Here is a 21,397-nt window from a genome sequence, read left to right as displayed (position 1 = left end):
GCCTTCTTGACTTTCTTCTGTGGAAAACTGGACAGTTGTAATTGATGGCTGCTGCAGTTTGTACCAGTAATGTTAGGCTGGGCAGCATTGAGTCTTGCTCACTGACATGCAGTTACTTCAGAGACCGCTTTAGTTCAGTTCTGCCGCCTATCGTTCCTGATTGATGCCTTCTGTCTTGGAGGCAGGTAACCTCAAAAGGTTCACTCCCCTGTCTGCCGTGTGCTTCAGCTGTGGATGTATGGTGTATTACACATTCAGAGTTCAGGCTGCTTTTTAGTAAGAGTTTGATCGATGATCTTCTACACAGTTGCATCTTTCACAATCTATTTCCGGTCTGTCAGTGCCTTGGATAGGTTGAATTTGAATTTAAAAACATTTGTATAGCGCGCTTCTACCACGCGGTTTCTTGGCGCTTTTTAGATTGCGAGGAGACAGCAGGAGCAGAGGGGGTTGGTTGGTTAGATAACTTACTTCCTCTCCTCAGACCTGTCTTCAGGGTGTACTGCTCGAGTATTGATTCATGAGGCAAAGGATCTGCAGGTCCCCTGCCTTACATGAAAAAGTTACTTATTTTTAGTCACAAGCTTTCTGGTGGCAGTTGTATGTACATGCAGCTTTCTTATCAATCCACCTGCGCTGGAGGAGTACTACAGTGCTGGTTTTGTGTATTGCATTTCTTTAAAGTTTGTTAGGTTTGTCCCTGCCTCTGAGGGTGCAGGAAAAAGGGCTGAAAACTGATTTCAGTTTGCCAGGTGGCACCATACATGGCTCTGTGACTTCTCATCCAGGGAGCGCAGTGAGCCATGGCGCCACTTTTGGTGCCAGAAGGCTGTTGCAAATTTTCTAGATCCAATTTGGCACCCGGGAAAGACTCATAAGGTGAGGAATCTGTAGTTAGGTAGAGTATCCACCAGTTGCCAAAAGTAAGTAACATTTTCTCCTGGCTCTGAGGAAGTTTAAGGAGGCAGAGCTTAGCTTACAGTGGTGCCCTAGGAAGGACGAAGAAAGAAGCTGTTTAGAGTCCTGGTCTACTCTGATATCTTGTGCCCACGCTGTGGGGAATTGTCACAAACCTCTAGGGCACCAGGCCAGGACAGTGGTACATTGTTAGCTGCACAGGCCGGTCAGTTGGGTGGAGACACTGTGTGTCTACTCCGGTCATCCCAGACACTAGTTAGGAAATCCTTTCTCATATGCTTGATAGGTTATGTACTTCAGGACATCCAAAGAATGTATAATCTCAGAACTACATAAAAAGATACCTTTGTGCATATTTCATATGTTGTGTACTACAATTGTAGAATGTTGGATACAGGATACAGTCTTCAGATTAGACTCGCCGCTGTCACTTCACTTATCTGTATGCGGTCCACTGTGAAATACCGAAAAGCAGCACACAGCACTATACAAAACTCACTCTACGGTTCACATCGGGCAAGAGCCTAATAAGAATAGAATTAGACTAGTTTACCTTTATGGATACATTTAGATTATGAATAGACTAAGGGATTGGGAGCTGTAGAAGTTAGGGAATAAAGTATTGGTTAGGGGTAATTCCCTTTTTTAGTTATTTAGATTTCAGAACATTTCCACATTAAGTATATCTTTCTAATTGTAAACCCTGATTGTCTATCCTAGTTTGTGTATTTTCCATACTGTTTTAATTTCCTATATTTTTCTCCTAGAGTGGAGATGGGCCCGCCGCTTTGCAGGTAACTACAGATTGTCTTTCTTTTTGGTTTCCTCACTTGTTAATTCTCTTTCATTTCTTCTTGTTATGTGAGTTTTTTCACGAAGCTGCATGTAAGAGTCTCTGTGCATTAATTTTTATATCATTCAATTATTAACAATGTGCAGCATGTCTGAGGGTCTCTGTTGGTAGTCAGATGGACTCTTCTTTCTTGCTTTGGTACTATTCATGATTTGGCAGTAGAGCTCATCAGAGCACACAGCAGCTCTTTGGGAGAGAACAGACAATGAGCACTGATGCAGGTGTCTGTAACTCTGCTGTGGTCTGTGCCATGGCTGCGGGGATCTGTACTTCTGCTGGGATCTGCAGTATTGCTAAGGACTTTACCACTGCTGGAATCTGCACCCCTGCTGGGATCAGTAGTACTTCTGCGGTCTGTGCCACTGCTAGGATCTTCCACTCTTTTGGAATCTGTAGCTCAGCTGGTGTTGGCAGGGGCGGCTCCCCCATGGGAGTGGACGAGCATCGCCCGCTAAAACAACAAGCATTGGCATAGCCAATAGGTCTCGCTTTTGGGACCTTATAAGTATTTAGTTATCCAGCACAATATCCTTGGTGCAACAAGATTAACTGTTGCATGGTTAAACACTTATAAGGCCCCAAAGTCGAGACCTAGTGGCTATGCCAATACTTCTTTTTTTTTTTAAAGGACAAGCAGTGCTATCAGGCTCCGGCTGCCACTTGGAGGTAGAGAGAGAGAGGTGTGTAGAGAGAGAGAGGTGTGAAGAGAGACAGAGAGAGAGGTATGTAGAGAGAGAGGTGGGTAGAGAGAGGGGTACACCCCATCAGACTGTGAACTAAGAAGTGTAAAACAAAACGGTAACAGTACGTTTCCATCTGTGCATAAAGGATCTGGAAGGATACCTAATTCCATCAGGACCGCCCCAGCCCCCCTTCCATTAAGATGTGCAGCAGCTTGTCAAGACCACATGGATTGACTTTGCTAAAGTTTATTTTATTTTTTTGTGATAGATAATTGTTTACTGATTTATTTTGCCAGCATATACAGGGCACCTTAAAGCATTGGCAGTTTACTTGATTTCACTTGTACGCTTTTAAAACAAATAAATAACAACCATCACAGGTTTTCCCAGTCCCAAATCTTTTAGTTTGCCCGTGCTGTTTTTTTTAATTTTGGACTTTTGAAAAATAGTTCATGCATTCTAATGATAAAGTGTCACGTAAGAGATTAAATGACGCATTACATTAATTGTGTCAGTTATCTAAGAGATGCATCAAACACATCTCTACATATCAGGGAGCATGAGATTTGTGAATAAGTCAAATTTGGCACGCAGGAAAATGGGGAGACCACAATGACACACTGGACATCCACAAAGCGTCTCGATAGGATCCCTGTTTGTAATTTTTAGCCATTCGACTATATCATTATCAAGTCAGCTCTTATTAAATTTTTATTGTATTTCGATCCACCTGATATTTAACAGGCACAAATAAATCTTGGTACGGGCTCCATCAGCATCACTCAAGGCGAAAGTGTTTGTCATTCACTAACGGTCATTATTGCCGTGGCTAAGGTTGTGATTACAAGTCAACGCACAAGGGTGCCATTGCCATATGAATATTTATTTTAATCAAATAAAATCAGAAGGATAGTTCTAACTAGTGAAATTTATGACAAAAACAGGTATGAGAAGCACAAGCGGCAGAGCACGCTAATTTAAGTTTTGCTACAATTCAATTATTATTATTTTTTTTGCACATGTTGTAACAATTAGTATACGTGTTTAAATGTTGGTGCATTGACCTTACCGATCAACACTGACACCTATGTTTAGCCATCCACATAAAAGTGAAACTCTGGGTCGCCTGACTTGGTAGGCATTAGGGGGTCAGTTGGGTGTTAGTAATTTAAACAAGATGCGCGGTCGCAAGACGCGCTCTGTGGTGGGGGGAGGGGCGGAGCGAGGCGCCTGGGAGAGCAATCGAGAAAAAAAAGGATGAGAGTGGTGAGTGCGTGACGGCAAAAGTCAAAGCAGGCTGGCGAGTGGTGTGCGATGTGTGAGCACCATGACGAGAGAGGAAAGCTCGATGTCGCCTCTGCTCGTCATTGTGCGCGTAACCGCATGCTCTATGCCAGCCAAAAGCATGTGGTCAGACTTTTAAAAGCCCACACACTAAATGTCTCACCAGAGCAGCGCAAGTGCTGGCTTAGGCGAGACCTAAAAATGGGCCAGCGCAGCTGAAAAATAAAATGGTAACAAAGTTTATTTAATTCTATTTAATTTTTTCCGCAACCCATTCTGAACCAAGTGTCAGGTGGGGTCATAGCTGCTGAGTGGCAGCAGGGGGCTGTGCACTTATGTTTGAAGTGTGTATGTCCCTTTGGCTGGCCGTCTTACAATGGCCAGCCAGGCATGCGCATTTTTAACTTCTGTAACCTAGCTGTCCAAGTCTGATGGGTTAGAGAAAGCACAGGCCTCCAGTGATCTTAGGAGCACTGAGAGAGGCTACTCTCTCCAATCCTGATGGTTATCTCATGCTGTTTAACAGCATGGGAGCAGCACCAGCATTGGGTAATGCAGGTTCCTTGGTCCGAAGCTTCTAGGAGAGAAGACAACCGGACAAGGAGGACATCGTGCAGCATGTCAGAATGGTAAGTGCCATTTAAAAAAAATATTTAAATATCCCGTATTTTGTCCACCCCACCACTCTAAATAGATGTCAGAGGGTGGGGGGGGGGGGGGGGGGGCATAGCTGAACGAAGATGGAGTGAGCAGCTTAACTTGGAGCTCCATTGGGCAAACCCCATCCAGTGCCATCCTGCAGTAATATACCCAGCACCCGGGGGCCCTAACTGACCCCTGAGGATAACACTGCACATGGGAGACGGGCAGTGCTACTGCCAGTCATAACCACAGCCGAAAAGATACACTTTGTGTGGTCGACTGGCATAGTCGTGAGGGCGCAGCTCAAGATGGCAATGGCATCGCATTGCGGAGACCTCGAGAGGATGACTGATCCACTGCTAAGGCCTCACGCTGAGTTACTGACCAGAGGTGCATGTTGCTGAGACGCCTCCCACCCCCTCCCCGACCACTGTTCTGGCGAGTCCCTTATTTACACTGCAGTAGATGGTCTGGACCCTCGAAATAGAGCCCTGCTGCTGGAGGTGGCCAGGTGGAGCGGTAGTGATGAGAAACTGCACATGCCAGACTGAAAGAGGGACCTGGGAGAGAGGGACCCCTGGAGCTGCGGTAAAAGAAGGTACCTGAGGTCGGGAGAACAAAGGCAGAGGTCAGGCTTCTAGCCCTGGTGAACGCCATGATTATGGTTCCAACTGCAGTGGAAGCTGAGGTGCCGCACTGCCTCCTGTTTCCCGACTAGATGTGATCCTACTGGTAGGAAAGAAGGTTGCTGTCCTGTCCGCAGCTGAGAGAGGCGGTGAGTGCGAGTCTGGGCCAGGAGTGCTCGGCCTGCGTATCAGCAGGAGCCCTAGTGGCGAGAGGGCAGATGGTGGGAAAGAGCCCTCATGGAATGGAGGCAAGGTGAGAGAGTATTGTTTTATATGAGGTGTTACCAATTTAGACAGTGCCCACGATAAATGCTAATAGCTCTGCTCTGCTGGGCTTTTGAAGATCGTGGCCTGTAGGAATAACTGGGCTGTAATCTACACCGCAATGCAGGATTGAGTGACTGCCTGCGGTATACTTAGGAGGACCTATAGATAAGATGTCACACAGTGCCTGGGACCAAAGGGCTGATTGAGAACTGTACATTCCATAGGGGTCTACTGGTGCCAAGCAACGGGGATCAGTTGGACAATACGAGAACTGACACAATTAGTACCGGCAGCCTCTGCTGCAATGAGATGAGAGGTCCTGTGGCTGACTGAGAAACTGCCCCCACTGGGACCCATGTGAGGTGTCAGCTCTGCGGTCAACTGATCTAACACAGTGCCCTGAGAAGTGTTAAGGAGTGGCTGATTTGCGTGGACATCTGCTACCTGAAACACCCACTGATAATTAGATTACCTGAATTTCAGGTAGCTGAATATTGCGTTCCTGTGTAGGAGAAGAATGTATGCCCTTTGCTGCCCTGGCGCTGCAACCTTTCCCTTGTGACGGATCCTCGTGATTGGTTGCCTTGGACAAAACCTCCTGCAGGAGAGACCCGGACCCTGAAGTGGGCCAATGGATCTGTCCTGGATGACGAAGGAGCCCTAACAGCAGATAAGGACCCCTCGCTGCATGATATACTTCAGGCTATCGCAGCATCAAGAACAGTGCTTGAAACTGAAATTGACAGCATAAGCTCTGATCTGGGCCTTTATTTGATGACCATAAACACCTGGTGTAGGGAGTTACCACTACTGAATGATCAATGGCAGAAATCCTGGCTACACTTGCCACGATAACGGAGCGAATACCCACTATGGAATCCAAAATTAGAGCTTGGAGCAGAGGATGCTGACAACCCCTCTTGTTGTAACAACATACAAGTACTAGGCCTGCTGGAGAAAAAAGAAGGATCCAGTATGATATTCTACCTGGAACAGAGGCTATGAACTGAAGTGGCGCAGGAGGGGCTCTCTACATTCTTTGCCCTTGAGTGAGCTCACCGGTGGTGGCCCAACTACTCTACTCCAAAGACCGGGACCACATTCTAGCCCAAGCTTGTGTAAAGGAGAACTCTTAGTGGACAATGCCATAGCTCAGATGTTTCCAGACATCTCTCCAGAGGTGCAAGGACAGGGAGCCACATTTCAAGAGGCCAGGAAAAAACTGCAACAACAAAGCCTTCCTTATGCAATGCTATTACTGGCTGGATTGCGGGTGGCAGTGCCCGCTAAATTCTTTCAATCTCCTCAGGAACTGTGGGACTGGCTGGAACGGCAGCTGAAGCCCATTTAAATCCCAAAGAAGCAGCAGAGCAATCGCTATTTCTCTGGTTAAAGTAAGTCACCACGTGGCTCCCTCACAGACTGAGGTGCAAATAAGGAGGCAGGATGTGGTAGAAGTAGTGGCGCAGATCAGTGGATGCGACAGCGGAGATGGAGACTACAGCAAGTCATTTGGACTCAGACTGGGGCTCCGTCTGCTCTGCAGTTTCGATCTTCAAGCTCCCTAAAGAGAACCCAAGATCATCTGACGACCTTATATAATTACCTGAACAGCCTTATACCGAGACTGGGGAACTCATCCATAGACCTTCATTGTATGCTGTGGGGCAATGACTGCTCTGTTACAACATCTCCCTTGGGCTGCTTCAATCTATCCGTAGATTAAAGCTGTTTGGAGGGATGGGTGCCTTAGAGGATCTCTTGATGTCCCCCCCCTCCTCCCACCCCTTGAGAACCGGGAGGGAAGTCCTATGACTTTTCTACTTGTAGGTTACTTGTTTAGATGGCTCGACCACCTACTTGTCCTGGGGAGTGGGCATTGGGGAAATCGTTTTTCGTTTGCATGTTGGGGAATTTTGAGTTGTACTACACTGAATGCATTGTCCTTGTTACACAGGGGATTGCTGATCGCTGGCAAAAGGCGGGAGGGAAACAAACGTATACCCTAGTCATACTTTGTAGATGGTAGTACCACTAACCTACAAATGTATGTCCTGGAACATACATTGTAGCACACTGTGTCAAAACTACACTTGTTATTTCCCTACCTAAACAGGAGAGGGGTACAGATAGCGCTATTACAAGAAACGCATCTCACGGTGAAAGAGGGGTTGGGCTGCAATGGAGATGGCTAGGCCAAGCCTTCTACACCACATAATTAGCATATGCCATGGGAGTCTTGACCTGGGTTAGGGCGGGAGTGCCTTTCCAACATATTGGCACCTTAACAGACCCAGAGGGTAGGTTTGATGTGGTCCGGGGTCGCTAAGAGGGGCGTGCCCTGTCCATTGTAAATGAATATGCTCCAAATGTTGACCAAACATACTTTTTTGACAATCTTTTGCACCCCTTAGCTTTCTTACTTGACGTTTCCCAGTATAGACTTGAATTGTGTAGAAGACATCCAACTAGATAGAACTCACTCCCCAATGTGGTACTCTCAATGGTTGTATATGGCCCGGGCCTTTGGAGACTGGCAAAATTCTTGGAGAAGTGTGCACCTGCAGGGACGGGACTATTCGTTTTTCTCTGGCATACATGAGGTTCACGTCCACATGGACACATTTCTCTGCACTGTGAACATTCATTGCTTAGTTCACACTATTGAATACCTGGCTCCCACAATATTCGATCATAATCCTGTTCTCCTCTGTTTGCAGTGGATCCACACCAAACCCTCTATTCCTACTTAGAGATTTAAGCGAGAATCCTTGGAGGACCAGGCTTTCAGAAAAGTGATTAGGGACAAAATAGTCTAATATTTTAATGATAACGATGATACGGCCTCCTCTCCCCAGGTAGAGTGGTATGCCTTTAAGGCAGTCCTACAGGGCCGTGGCAATGCAGAGTCAAAGGGGGTTAGACGTACTATACTGACAGAGGTGTTTGCTGCTGAACAAGGCCTAAGATGTGGAAACTAGGAGATTGTGACATCCGGAATTGCAGCCTGCGCTACTGTAAAGAGACAGTGGCGGCGCAGATAGAGCGACTTCGTTGCTTTCACTTTAAGCAATATAGGGGCAGAGCACATGCCAAATGAGACCTGTCTGGGTCCCTTCAGACGTGGCTAGCGAACTCGACCAAATGTGGTTCTCTTATAGTCAAGCTGGAAGATTACGGAGATGACACAGTATACACCCAGGAAGAGATTAATGATCTATTCGCTCAGTATTACTCCACTTTGTATCGCAGTGTTACGATACATGACATGACAGCAATACGGATGTACCTGGAGATGTTGAGTCCTCCACATCTGGGGTAAGAAGAGGTGGAGAAATTGCGAGGGGATATAACCCCCCAGGAGGTGCTAATAGCTATTAAAAACATGGCCTGCAATAAGACCCCGGGCACGGATGGGTTCCCAGCAGAATTCTATGATGCCTATCACACAGAACTAGCACCTCGACTAACCACCTTACCTGCTGCAGCCAAGGGCTCGAGGTTCTGCCAGCCACCACTAGGGAAGTGCTCTTAATATCTGTCCTGAAGCCGTGGAAACTAGTGCATGATCACACAGCCTATAGGCCACAATAAATGTTAAATATAGACTACAAAATATTGAATTAGATACTGGCGGCCAGATTACTGCTCCTCATCCCCAAATTGATTCCCCCAGGTCAGGCTGGATTTATACTGGGCCGGGACATGACTCTCAACGTCGGATGACTGGCTGTCCTGGGCGCTGAAGACTATGTTCATGGAACACTTAACTGAGCACACAGGTCACAAGTTCACCACACAATGTTGCTAATCCAAACCGCAAGTGTGCTGGACTTTTACATTTTTTCCATAGGAACCGTTAATCGCAGCTACAGACTCTGGTATTATACTTCTTGTTATAAACATAATTTCTACTTTTGATTTTAAAATCTTCTCTAAGCAGATGATTATCACACTAAATAATAGTGAAATGTTGTCAGAAAAAGACGACGTTTACGCTCAGTTTTTTTATTAAAACAGAAATAAATAAATAGAATCGTAACTTTAACATAACAGTATAATAAACAAAATGTGAGATGGACTTGTAGTAGCAGTGTAGGTATCCTGCAAAACAAAAATGAAACATAAGTCCTTAAAATTAGATCAATGTGATGAGTGAGGTGAGAGATTACATCATTACGAAAGGCAAGATCGTTTTTTCTCACATGCACACTCAGGGTAGTGCACCCCACCCCTCCCACAGAATCACCCTCAACAAGCGTCTGTAGGGCAGCGCTGCTTGTAGGCTTAGGCCTATCTTATGGTATAGATGGTATTTAAAATGAGACAGAGATGTGACTGAATGAGGTAAAAAATCACAAACTAACATAACACTTGGCAATATTGCTTATTTGCACCTGTGCAGTGTGCCTGATGCATCCAACCCCTCTCATAGGCCCGCGCTGAAGAGGTGTCTGTAGGGAAGTGCTTGCTGGCTCAGATCTACAGTATGGTCTAGCAGGTCTTTAAAATGATTCAGAGATGAGACCGAACTAGGTGAGAGATCACGTCATTATGCAGGACAATATTCTTAACTTGCAGCACGTTTAATTGAAGGCATTGTGTATCTAGGCCGCTCTGCTTACCTTTTGCAAACTCTGCTTTCAGCAGAGCTCGCAACTTGAATTCTGCTTTGGTTCTATACTGAAGACAGTATTAAATTCAGCCTTGATTATTTTATCTGCAGAGTGGACAGCAGCGTTCATAACTTGAAAAGAGAAAGAGAAACAGTGTGAGAGAGAAAGAGGAAAAAAGACATTGAAATTGTGAGAGAGAAAAAGTAATAGATGGAGCAGGAGAGGTAGTGTTGATACTGGAGAAAATCTTCGCAGCTCACCTTTTTGCCTCCGGTGTTTGTCCAACCACGTGATGGTTCATAGTGCACCCTCAAGTTTAGTGATCTGAAAGATAGTATAGAATTAGTAATGCAGAGTATATACAACTGCACACATATATTTCTGCATTATGCCTTTGCACACTCAGGGTAATGTATTACATTACGTGAAGTAGTGTGGCTCACTGGTTAGAGGCGGCAGACCCGAGAGCAGAGGACGGCCCGGGACCAGGGTTCGATTCCCGGCGCGGCAGGTTTCTGGACCAGGGTCAGCTGACTCGATAATTCTCTCGCCTCGGTGCCCACTCTGATCAGCGTTCACACTCGGCAACTCTGGGCATTAGCTTGCCTCATCTTCACTAACGGCCCCACCAGACCGCCGGGGATGCCTGGTCTCACCCTGGAGATACCCATTAAGGGACCATCTCTCAGGGAAGCCAGGAAGGGTTTCGCAGCGGTCGAAGCGCCTTGGGACCCTCCGGGTAAGTAGTGCGCTATATAAATGCCTATACATACATACATACATACATCAACTCCCACTGCAAGGAGAGGTGTCTGTGCGCTCTTTTTCTCCTAGAGTACTATACCCATGCATCCCACTGCATAGCGGTGAGTTCTCATTACTACATACCCAGTACTGTTGCACCCCATTAACTCCCAGTGTCCGGAGGTGAGTGCCCATTCCTGCGCACCCAGACTGTTGCAACCTATCCACTCCCACTGCCCGGAGCTGACTGTACATTCGTACGCAGTCAAGTTGCTGCACACTATCCACAGGTGACTTCTTGTTGCTTCGGAAACAAGCTTCTTTGCTCACCTTGTGCCATTGGCGTGGTTCAAAGAGGGTCCACCACGTGTCGAAGCAACCTTCTTATGAATTGTTACGATGGCCATTCATCATCGCAGAAGCCTGAAACGTTGAGCTTTGGAGGTGTTGGGGGATGGGGGGGGCAATTCGTGAAACACAACCTGTTAGATAAAAAGGAAGATAAGATTGTGCGTCATTTGTTTATCAAAGGAGAGAGGGAGTGAGAGAGTGACTGAAAAGAATATTCGCACCTCACCTTTCTGTCACCGGTGTCTTCCACCACGTGCTGGGACATAGTGCACCCTGAAGCTCCACATCTAAAAGATAGTAAAAGAAAGATGTTATGATTGGTAATTGCCACTATGTTATTGTGGAGTAGAATAACACCGCTCTTACACACACCTTCCCTCCCACATTAAAAATACTAATATTTATACAGTTCCAACTTGTTTAATGGGCTTCGATTTATGAAGAATTAGTAGAGTAGTAATGTTTTCCATCCGGTTATAGAAAAGAAGTGGTGCGCAGTGATACACGTGGTTTCAATCATCACGAGCGACGGACATTTGACAGACTATAAAAACTTTCCTGCTATAGGTAAAAAAAATACAAATACAATAAGATAGGGTATATATGACTGCGGACGCCTAAAGTGTGGACCCATCATCATTGCAGGTTTTTCACCTGCTCAGTCCTTGCCGTACCACTAACTCCGTGACCAAAGAGGTCACGCACGTGGTAGTGGGTCCACCTGTTCGGTAGTTCGGGCCTAAATGAGGCATCGGAACAACCAGGACAGGCCATCACAGCGCTTGCAATGCGAGCAGCTCTAAAATGGCGTAGAGCACGTGTGCACAGTCTTTTTTTTGGTAGGGTCACGTGTGTTGTAACGCCTGTGCTGGATGTGTGTGGTGTGGGTGTATACCAGCAATGAGGGAGTGTGTGTGTGCCGTTCTGACAACTAGACCTGGAACTAGGAAATCACTACAATGGAAATCTGGGCCATATAGCGTTGTTGTATTTTCCTGGAAGCGTAAGCGGAGTGGTCTGGACTGACGCATGCCAATGCTGCGGCAGGCTGTGAACGATGACTCCGGAGCTATGGGCCTGGTTCAGTCATGAGCTATATGAGAAATCAACTGATTTGGGTGTCTGTGTTGTAGTGCTCCCATCAAGTGGGTCTTAAACCTAAATGTGTCATTATGTCTGTAAAGTCCCACAACATGACCAACATGGAAGGTATCACTTACCCTATATTCATTCATAGTTGCACACATAAAAGATGGTGGACATGACGCATTTCTGTGAATATGAATATTTTTGTACATTCAGTGGAGTGTTGTAGCTGTAGTAATACACGGCTATGAAAGCTTTAGGTTGCAGTTTTTGGCAGATGAAGGGCAGCTAATATATATATACGTATGTGGTCATTCGGGTATACTGTCGAACTTGGTGCTGGAAATCCGTGTTCGAGCCTCGGAGTCGTGTCCACATCCTGTTATTGTAGAGAAATGACTTAATCTAAGCATGCCTGAAAATGTACTGTAAATACGGTACTTATGTAAATTGCTGATATAGTTTTGGGTCGACTTCGCACTATATAAATATGCTATAAAAAAATTAAAAATCGAGCAATAGCACACACTTATAAATTTACTATACACTTTGCTTGCAGTATTGTAATGATCCAGTTTGTACGTTCGTATTTGTAGAATGAGCGAGAGAAAGTTATATAATCAAAGTTTTTGTTACTGGCAGAGGTAAAATGGTTGCATACGCTGTTTACAGCACAATATAATGTGGCAGGGCGCAGGAGCAGCATTTTACAAACATAATAAATACACAGACACAGATAGTTGAAGTGGGTACGGGCACATGTGCTCGACTCCATTTTATTACATTTCTGTTAGTAACAAGTAAAATAGTAATCATTATATCATACACAGATATTTCATCATAAACGGTTTAGGACTTCTGCTATACAAAGGTAGGAGCACTATATGTGAAATAATACACAGAAGATTCTATCGTAAAGGGTTCATGAGTTATGGTGCACTAAGGTAAGGTCGGTTTGTGTGGAGCCTGCGATGATGCGTGGTCCAGGCAGACCGCACTGGTAAGAATGTCTTTTGACTACTGAATTTTGCCTTTATAAGGCCACGTGGCGATTATTTATGGTGCACTGAGTTAGTAGTACGTCTGGTGCTCAGCGTGTGCGCACTCTGCGATGATGCTTGGTCTGCACTGGAAGCATTGTCTGTTGCCTACTGGACTGCATCATCTGTAATCCTGATTGAAATAAAAGATGAAACATGTATGGAATACATTGTCGAAATGTGTATGTTTCAGGGACATTATAGTTCAAATTGTGACCTGTGCTGTCCGCAGTGTAGACTGCCATTGAGTATGACTTGCAACGTGAATTTTATTATTCAACTAAATCTATAACTGATATAAAAGAAGTTCTTAAAGGAAGCATACTAAAGGGATATTGTATAGGTTTGAGGGACGTTATACTTAGTTTGGTACTGCACTCTACAAATAATGAATCAATAGTCTATTTAATTGTGAGCTCTGATGACCGCAGTGTAGGCAGGAGGCAGCGGTTAGCAAGAGCCCACGGCCACATGGCGTTGAGTAGAGCTGCACAGTATTGGTACGTTAGCTTGTCTGCAACCAGTGATGATAAGTGGTGCACTGAGTTAGTGGCACCTGAAGCACCAATGTTGATAAAATCAAGTTTTCTTATAAATACTGGTTGTCCTTTTACGGGAGTAAGTTGCAGTAGATCTCCAAAAACTATGACCTGTCTTCCTCCAAATAAGACATCTGACTCAATACGGTCATGTGGCGATGACTTATGGTGCACTGAGTTGGTAGTACCTTTGGCACTGAACGTGTACGTAACCTGCGATGATGCGTGGTCCGGTGGGGGGAGGGGGAGCACTGGTAGCAATGTTTTTTGCCGAGTGAACGCTGCCTTAATAAGGCCACGTGAACATACTTGTGGTGAAGTGAGTTAGTGGTATCTCAAGAACTCGGCATGTGCGCACCCTGCGATGATTCGTGGTTTGGGCGGGTCGCACTGGTATAATGTCTCTTTCTTACTGGAATGCGTCATGTGCAATCGCCATTCCACTTGAATAGTGAGCCCTCACAATGTAGATCGAAGGCAGTAGTCAGTACAGACATTGAGGAATGTTTTTTGTCGCATCCTTTAACAAAGTCTGAGGACATATAGTACAATTGTCTCTGCCTTAAAAAAACAAGGCTGAATTCAATGCTGACCGTAGTGTAGATACAAAGCTGACTTTAAGTTGTGAACCCTTCTGTCCGCAGTGTAGATCGAAGGCAGTAGTCAGGACAGACATCGAGAAATGCTTTTTGTCACATGCATTAACAAAATCTGAGGACATATAGTACAATCGTCTCTGCCTTAAATAAAGCAAGGCTGAATTCAATGCTGACCATAGTGTAGATACAAAGCTGAATTCAAGTTATGAACCCTGTTGTCCGCAGTGTAGATTGAAGGCAGTAGGCAGGACAGACATTGAGGAATGCTTTTTGTCATATCCTTTAACAAAATCTTAAGACATGTAGTACAATTGTCTCTGCCTTAAATAATTCAAGGCTGAATTTCATGCTGTCCGTAGTGTATATCTAAAGCGGAATTCAAGTTGTGAACCCTGCTGTCTGCAGTGTAGATCGAAGGCAGTAGTTGATACAGACATAAGTCTAGGGTGCTGTGGCATTGAGTTCGTATGGAGGAGGCACGTGGTCCTGTCGGTAGCCACGTGGCAGGGTGAGGACCTTCGCTGTGGCATTCTTTTGTCTTTGCACAAGTGAACCACGCCCAAGGCGTAGCCTAATTATTTATACTCTTACGCTGGAGTTGCGTACGTTGGACTAGCCCATTCCGCTTCTGCTTCAAGGGGAGGGGGGGACAACACAGGTACATGACTGAGATATTCCCTAGTGTCTAAGATAATGTTTGCATCCACTGTGCAGTACAGTACATGTATCAATAGTATATCTACACACGGAAAAGTTTTTGGTTTCTATAGTGAGTTGTGTATAGCATATCACTGGTAGTCTTGGCATTGTGTAAATTATTGTTGATGTGCGAATTCTCTCCCTTATACATAGTTGGTTGCCACATCTCTGAACATTCAGCTAGTGTGCTGCTGAGGGGGATATATTATTTTGGGAACGTCCGTTGTCCTGTTTTGCGACGTAGTAGAGGGGGAGGGGTCAGGAGGGGTGGTGGTATTTGTGGTGGGACTGGGTGTTGTGATTTTGTTAGGTGTCAGAAGTGCATAATTACTACCTGTATTACATATTCATCTTTAAATATGGGTGTTTGTTGGATGTAATTCACACAGTACATAGTTGACATCCATACACTACTTAAATGTTGATGTTAATTTGTTAGTTGTGAGTAGAACTATCGCCTGTTGTTTAAGTAGCATTGCAGATTTTGCTTGTTCAAAATATGGGGAATTGGTGATTTTTCGTTTTTTTTGTAAGGGTACGCCTAGTTTGTATATTATTAACGTTAGTTGTGGTTCTGGTTTGTGGCGATTTTGTTAGAGGAAGGAATCAATTGTAGAGTGTTAATATTTGCAGTTTTTACTAGGTTGAGAATGGGTTGATAATTAAAAAAGATAGAAAAAACAGATATGCTTAATGAACATTATAATTAGGAATTAGCATTTAAAAACCTTTGAAATTCACAAAACATAGGTTCCAGACATGTTATAGTTAGGAATTATCGTTTAAAAAAACCTTAGAAATTCACTGTAAAAACCATAGGTTTCGGGGGTGTTATAGTTAGCTGGACATTTCACTCATGCCGGTGGTGGCCCAACTACTCTACTCCAAAGACCGGGACCTCATTCTAGCCCAAGCTTGCGTAAAGGAGAACTCTTAGTGGACAATGCCATAGTTCAGATATACCCAGGCAGTGTCCGCTAAAATCTTTCAATCTTTCAGAACAGCTCCTGGGACCGGCGCCTGCGGAGCATTGAACACTCCACGCGCGGACCAGTCATCTTTCTGGCCGCACCGCCATTGTTAGCGTTATTCATACTGCTGGAGGACGGCGATTCTGCCTAGAACTACCCGAGGTTAGCCATATAATTGTGCGCCAACCGGATAGACTATATCTTAGTCCCAGTACCTATCACGGACTTCTGAATACTACCGATACCTTCCTATCAAGCATGCCAGGCAATATATAAGGACAATAGTCCCTGGCTGATCAGTTGCAAGACTCTAAACTCGTTATATTAGAGACAGACTCCACGCAACCTACACGACTGGGCGTGATTCCACACTAATCTCGGCGCCTGCACAGAATTCTCAATCAACCACACCCAAAAGGAACGGTTTACCTATGAAGAATGACTTGCGTTGGTGATACGAAACGGACCATCCCAATTGAAGATAATTCTACTTCAACTCACCAACTCGGTGTTGTAAATAACTTTGTTCAGGCAAAACTATTCTCTTGTCCTGAAGATGATCCCGTTGTAACTGAGCTTGGGATCGAAACGTCAACGACCGTAGAGTAATTCATACATGTAACTCCATGATACTATTGTTTGTATGAATAACTCCAGGATACACTGTCAATGTAAACCAGTATCAGTGACCTGCAAGCTCACTCTGTTTGCCTGATAATTTCCTTCACTTACCTTCACTTTCTCACTTCTCCCCTTCTTGTATGGCACATGACTGTGCCCCAATGTAACCCTTATGTTTTGGGTTATATGGTGTATTTTGAGATTATAATTCTATCAAACTAATAAACATTCCCTGACCGGCTGGTCAAGGAACTCTGAACTATATAGAATTCCATTGTGATCTATATACATCAATTGTTTTCTACATTCTTGTATGCTCAGGACCACTTGTTGTTTTGATAAATACTTGATACCCATGGTCCCGAGCGATTTAATGGGTTCCCCTTGTCCCTTCTTGACAAAAGATCGGTCGTGGCATCAAAGTCCTGGTCTGGCAGCAGACGTAAAACATCGGTGGTGTCTTTTAAGTATGTGGGCATCCTCTGGACCATTGGACGTAGGAAGTAGTCTACGAATGTCGACAATGATTCCAGAATCGAACCGATGCCCAAAATAATCGGTCTTCCAGGCGGCAGGCGTTGTTCCTTATGCACCTTTGGTAAAATATAAAAATAAGGTGTCACCGGATGTTCTGTGTTTAAGAATATTGCCTCTGACTCAGTCACCCAGCCCTCAGCTAGAGCCTCCTCAGTCATATTTTGAATCGTTCTTTGTAGTTCCATAGTCGGATCATAATCCAACAGGCGGTATGATCTTCTGTCGCTCAGTTGTCGCAAACATTCGGCTCGATAGGTCTCTGTGTCAAGAAGGACGGTGGCCCCGCCCTTATCAGCCGGTTTGATAGTTATAGACTTATCCGCAGATAATGATTTCAAAGCATGATGTTCAGCTTTCGGGAGGTTGCAGAACATTCTATTGTCCTGTCTGCACATCTCCTCTACGTCACATTCAATAGCCTGTTCAAAGGCCAACACATGGGCCGGCATAAGATGAGTAGGTGGATTAAACGTCGACTTTCGTTTCAGGCCTGTGTTGGTCACCTGATTATACTGTTCTGATCCCTGTTTGTCAGCGAAAAAGAAGTGTAATCTCACTTTCCTGATGAATCTAGCCAATTCTAGACGAGTCTCAAAATGTTCGTTCCGATGTGTCGGAACAAAGCCAAGTCCTCTGTTCAAGGCTGCTTGTTCAGTCTGAGTCAGAATGTGTTTACTCAGATTAATTACGATGCCCGCTCCGTGTTGTTCTGTTCCTTGTTCTTGGCCGACGTGCTCCGTAGGTTCCTGGTCGAACTCGATGTTGTTGGGGGGCTGAATTGTACTCGGGGTTGTGCTTGAGAGTGAGCTCACATATATATATATATATATATATATATATATATATATATATATATATATATATATATATATATATATATATATATATATATATATATATATTACCTACTGGCGGTCGCCAGTAGGTATATATAGTTAGGATTTTTTCCCTATGGGATTTTTTAAAATTCTATGTCTAATAACTTTGGCGTTTGTGGACAGAATCGGCTGAAATTTTCAGGAAAATGGCACATTTTGTTTCTGAGCAGCTCCTGGAAATTTGGGGGGGGGTTCGTCAAGGGGGGGCTGAGAAAAAAGGGGGGTCCCAAAACGCGTTTTTCCCATGTTAATTTCCATAGGGCGGTTGGCCTCACTTTTAGCCCGAACGGCTGAATGGATTTCAACGAAACTTGGCAAAATCGTAGGGACTGTTAGCCCGATGTGCCTTTGCTAGGTCTCAATATATGTGCTTCAGTGGATTTTGAGAAATTAACGTTTAAAACAAGATATATATCTGTAACAGCGCTCCGGGCTGCGATCCGGTCCGCTTACTTTTCGCGAAACGGAACTTTGCGATGCGAAGCTGATTGGCTCTCCGGTGTCTGTCAACATTCTAAACAGTCCGGAGCGGCCGCCATCTTAACTCTCGGTAGGATCGAGAGAGAAGAAGAGGCCAAAACAAAGGGGGAAATTACCATAAGGGGGCATAGTAGATCCTCGTTGACCCCCTAGGTTTTATGTGGAGGTTTTAAAAGGTTTTTTTTTTTTTGGCGTGGTGGGCGCCAAGTTCGCGAACCGGGAAGTGTTCTGGGCAGCGGACTATAAGGATAAAAGAATGATAGACTTTTCTAATACTGTATGTTAATTGTTTGTTGTTTTTGTTGTTTTTTTTGTTTTCTTTATTTTTAAAGTATTTTTTTTATTTTGATTGTGTTTCATAATTCATTAAATTTTCTAACATTTCAGTGTCAGAAATTTCAAAATTGAATATAGGGTGTAAATTGTCCTCATTTTGAAGCAGGTTATCCACTGCTTCAACACATTGTAGTAGTTCCTGGTCTCTACTTTGATCCATAAAATCATCAATTTTTTCTTGGCTGCTCTCCTCCAGTACAATTGTAAATTTAACTTGTTGCTCGCCTTCCATTTTGCCTGAAATTTTGATTAAAAAAATATATATTAGTAGAGATAGGGCACTGTTGGGAATAATTTTAGATAGGCAGTTTTATTTATTTATTTATTTATTTATGGGCTTATATAGCGCTATGAATAAACTCCCGAGGGAGTATCTCCGCGCTGTAACAGGCCGGTGCAAGACTGAAATTAGGGAGCGCATAGTTAAAGATGCTGTAAACAAGGGACACTCTAAAATGAACCAAACAAAAACGTTTTTAAATGTTTTCTGAATTGACAGTGGTCATTACATTTCCTTAGTGACAACGGAAGTGAGTTCCACAGTTTGGGACCCACAACAGATAATGCTCTTCCACCCAACCTGGTTTTCGTGATCTTGGGAACGTTTAGTAACAATTGGTCACTAGATCTAAGGGCACGGATGGGAACATAAGGAACAAATTTGTTCGCCAAATACTCAGGTCCCAGTTGGTTAAGGCCCCTGTGTATAGTACAGCATGTTTTAAACTTCACTCGTTGACGTATTGGCAACCAGTGAAGCTCATGAAGTAGTGGTCTGGAGGGGGATCTAGGGGGTGCATTTAACACCAGCCTAGCTGCCGTGTTTTGCACCACCTGCAAACGGTCCAGAACCTCCTCGTTTGCACCCAGTAGAAGGCCGTTACAATAGTCAAGCCGACTAATGATCAGAGCCTGAACCAGAGTTTTCCTGTGAAAATCAGGGAGGAAAGGGAAGATTTTACGAAGGAGGCCAATCACATGAAAGCACGCTCCTACAGTGATATTAACATTTTGCTTCATGGTTAGCTCTGGTTCAAGCCTGACGCCCAAGTTCTTGACCGTAGTTTTTGGCACAGGGACTGGGCCCAGTTCAGAGGGCCACCATTCAGGAGACCATTGAATCCTGGCTTCACCAAAGAGCATCACCTCTGTCTTTCCAACATTGCATTGTAAAAAGTTGGATGACATCCACCTTGCAACTGCCTTCATCCCATCGGAAAAAGAATGTAAAATATCCGGGGTGAGAGATTTGAAGGGGAAGAGCAGTTGCGTGTCGTCTGCGTAGGACACCGGACAGAAACCAAAAGCTCTGGTAACATCTGCCAAGGGGGCCACATAGGTGTTAAATAGCGTCGGGCTCAAACATGAGCCCTGTGGAACCCCCTTGGAAATGCTAACTTCCTCCGATCTAAAGTCACCCATGGTGACAGATTGGGTGCGATTGGAGAGAAAGCTTCTGATCCAGTCCAGTGCCCTACCGCCGATTCCACTCGCAGACAGTCGTTCGATCAAGATGGTGTGGGAGATTGTATCGAACGCTGCCGATAGATCCAGTAACACCAGGACAACAGAATAGCCTTTGTCCTGGTATAACCGTAGATCGTCAGTTACCGACATTAAAGCTGTTTCAGTACTAAATTTAGGTCTGAAACCTGACTGCGAGGGATCGAGACTACCAGAATGTTCTAGGTAGGTAGATAGGTGCTTATTGGTGTGCTTTTCGATGACTTTTCCTAAGAAAGGTAAAAGGGAAATAGGCCTCAAGTTGGACATGTTAGACCAAGGAATCGATGTATTCTTCCTAATAGGTCTAACTAGGGCTTTTTTCCAGGCCAATGGGACCACTCCAGATACAAGTGATAAGTTTACCATTCTCTGCACATCAGGGCCTAGTAAACTCCCCAGCGGACCCATAAGTCTGGCTGGAAGTGGGTCTGCCGGGCTTCCGCTTTTAATATCAGAAAATAATTTCATTATCAGTGAATTTATCTTTTGGCAGTGTATAGTATCAGAGTGTAAATAGTACTATAAAAAAGTGTATGTGATTTAACCAAGACAAGCCTAACTCCATTCATAACTATAACAGAGAAGTCTATCTAAATCTATAACTACTATAGAGGGATAGTCTATATCTATCAGAAAAAGTCTACCATATTAAGTTATAGTGCACAATATACTTCAGTTTTAAAAATAACAACTTACCTTCACAAAGAAGTTGAATTGTTGGATAGTTATTCAAATGTGATGTACAAGTACAACAAGAAGTAGCAGTCAAAATGGCTGTGTTTTCTTCTCCTCCTTTATATATATACAGGTATATAACCAATCAAATGTTAGATAATAAAAGTAGAAAATGAAAGTAACATTTTCATTGGTTGTCAATTCCAACACTTCAGATGTGTTTTGTGAAGTAATTTACCTCACGGTAGTTAGAGAGGTCTACAGGCTTAATGGCTAAATGGAATTTCAATCAAATTTGTGAAAATGAAAGGGATTGTTATGTAGTATGAGCTAATCTATATTTGGTGAGAGTGTCTCTAGTCGTTTTTCTGTAAATTACTTTCCCACCTTTTTTTTGGACCGCTTCCCAGGAAGCGGCTCGGTTCGCGAACTTTAAGCGTCACGGG

At 44.3% G+C, this 21,397-nt stretch overlaps 1 protein-coding gene across 3 annotated transcripts in view; it reads left to right on the top strand.

Moving 5' to 3' along the window:
* LOC147662848 (E3 ubiquitin-protein ligase TRIM39-like) overlaps positions 1-21,397 on the top strand; it is a 280,135-nt gene that overhangs the window by 180,258 nt on the left and 78,480 nt on the right. For 2 of the 3 annotated variants that reach the window (XM_086950855.1, XM_086950854.1), the window contains exon 6: positions 1,686-1,712. The exons of the other annotated variant lie outside the window; for it this stretch is intronic. In XM_086950855.1, the coding sequence (XP_086806981.1) occupies positions 1,686-1,712 (27 nt within the window). The remainder of the gene's footprint in view (positions 1-1,685; positions 1,713-21,397) is intronic. 3 annotated transcript variants of the gene reach the window in all.

Source organism: Lissotriton vulgaris, unplaced genomic scaffold, assembly GCF_964263255.1.
Source record: "Lissotriton vulgaris unplaced genomic scaffold, aLisVul1.2 SCAFFOLD_482, whole genome shotgun sequence".
Taxonomy (NCBI): domain Eukaryota; kingdom Metazoa; phylum Chordata; class Amphibia; order Caudata; family Salamandridae; genus Lissotriton; species Lissotriton vulgaris.
Note: the sequence above shows the minus strand (reverse complement) of the source record. Positions and strands in the feature narration are given on the sequence as shown.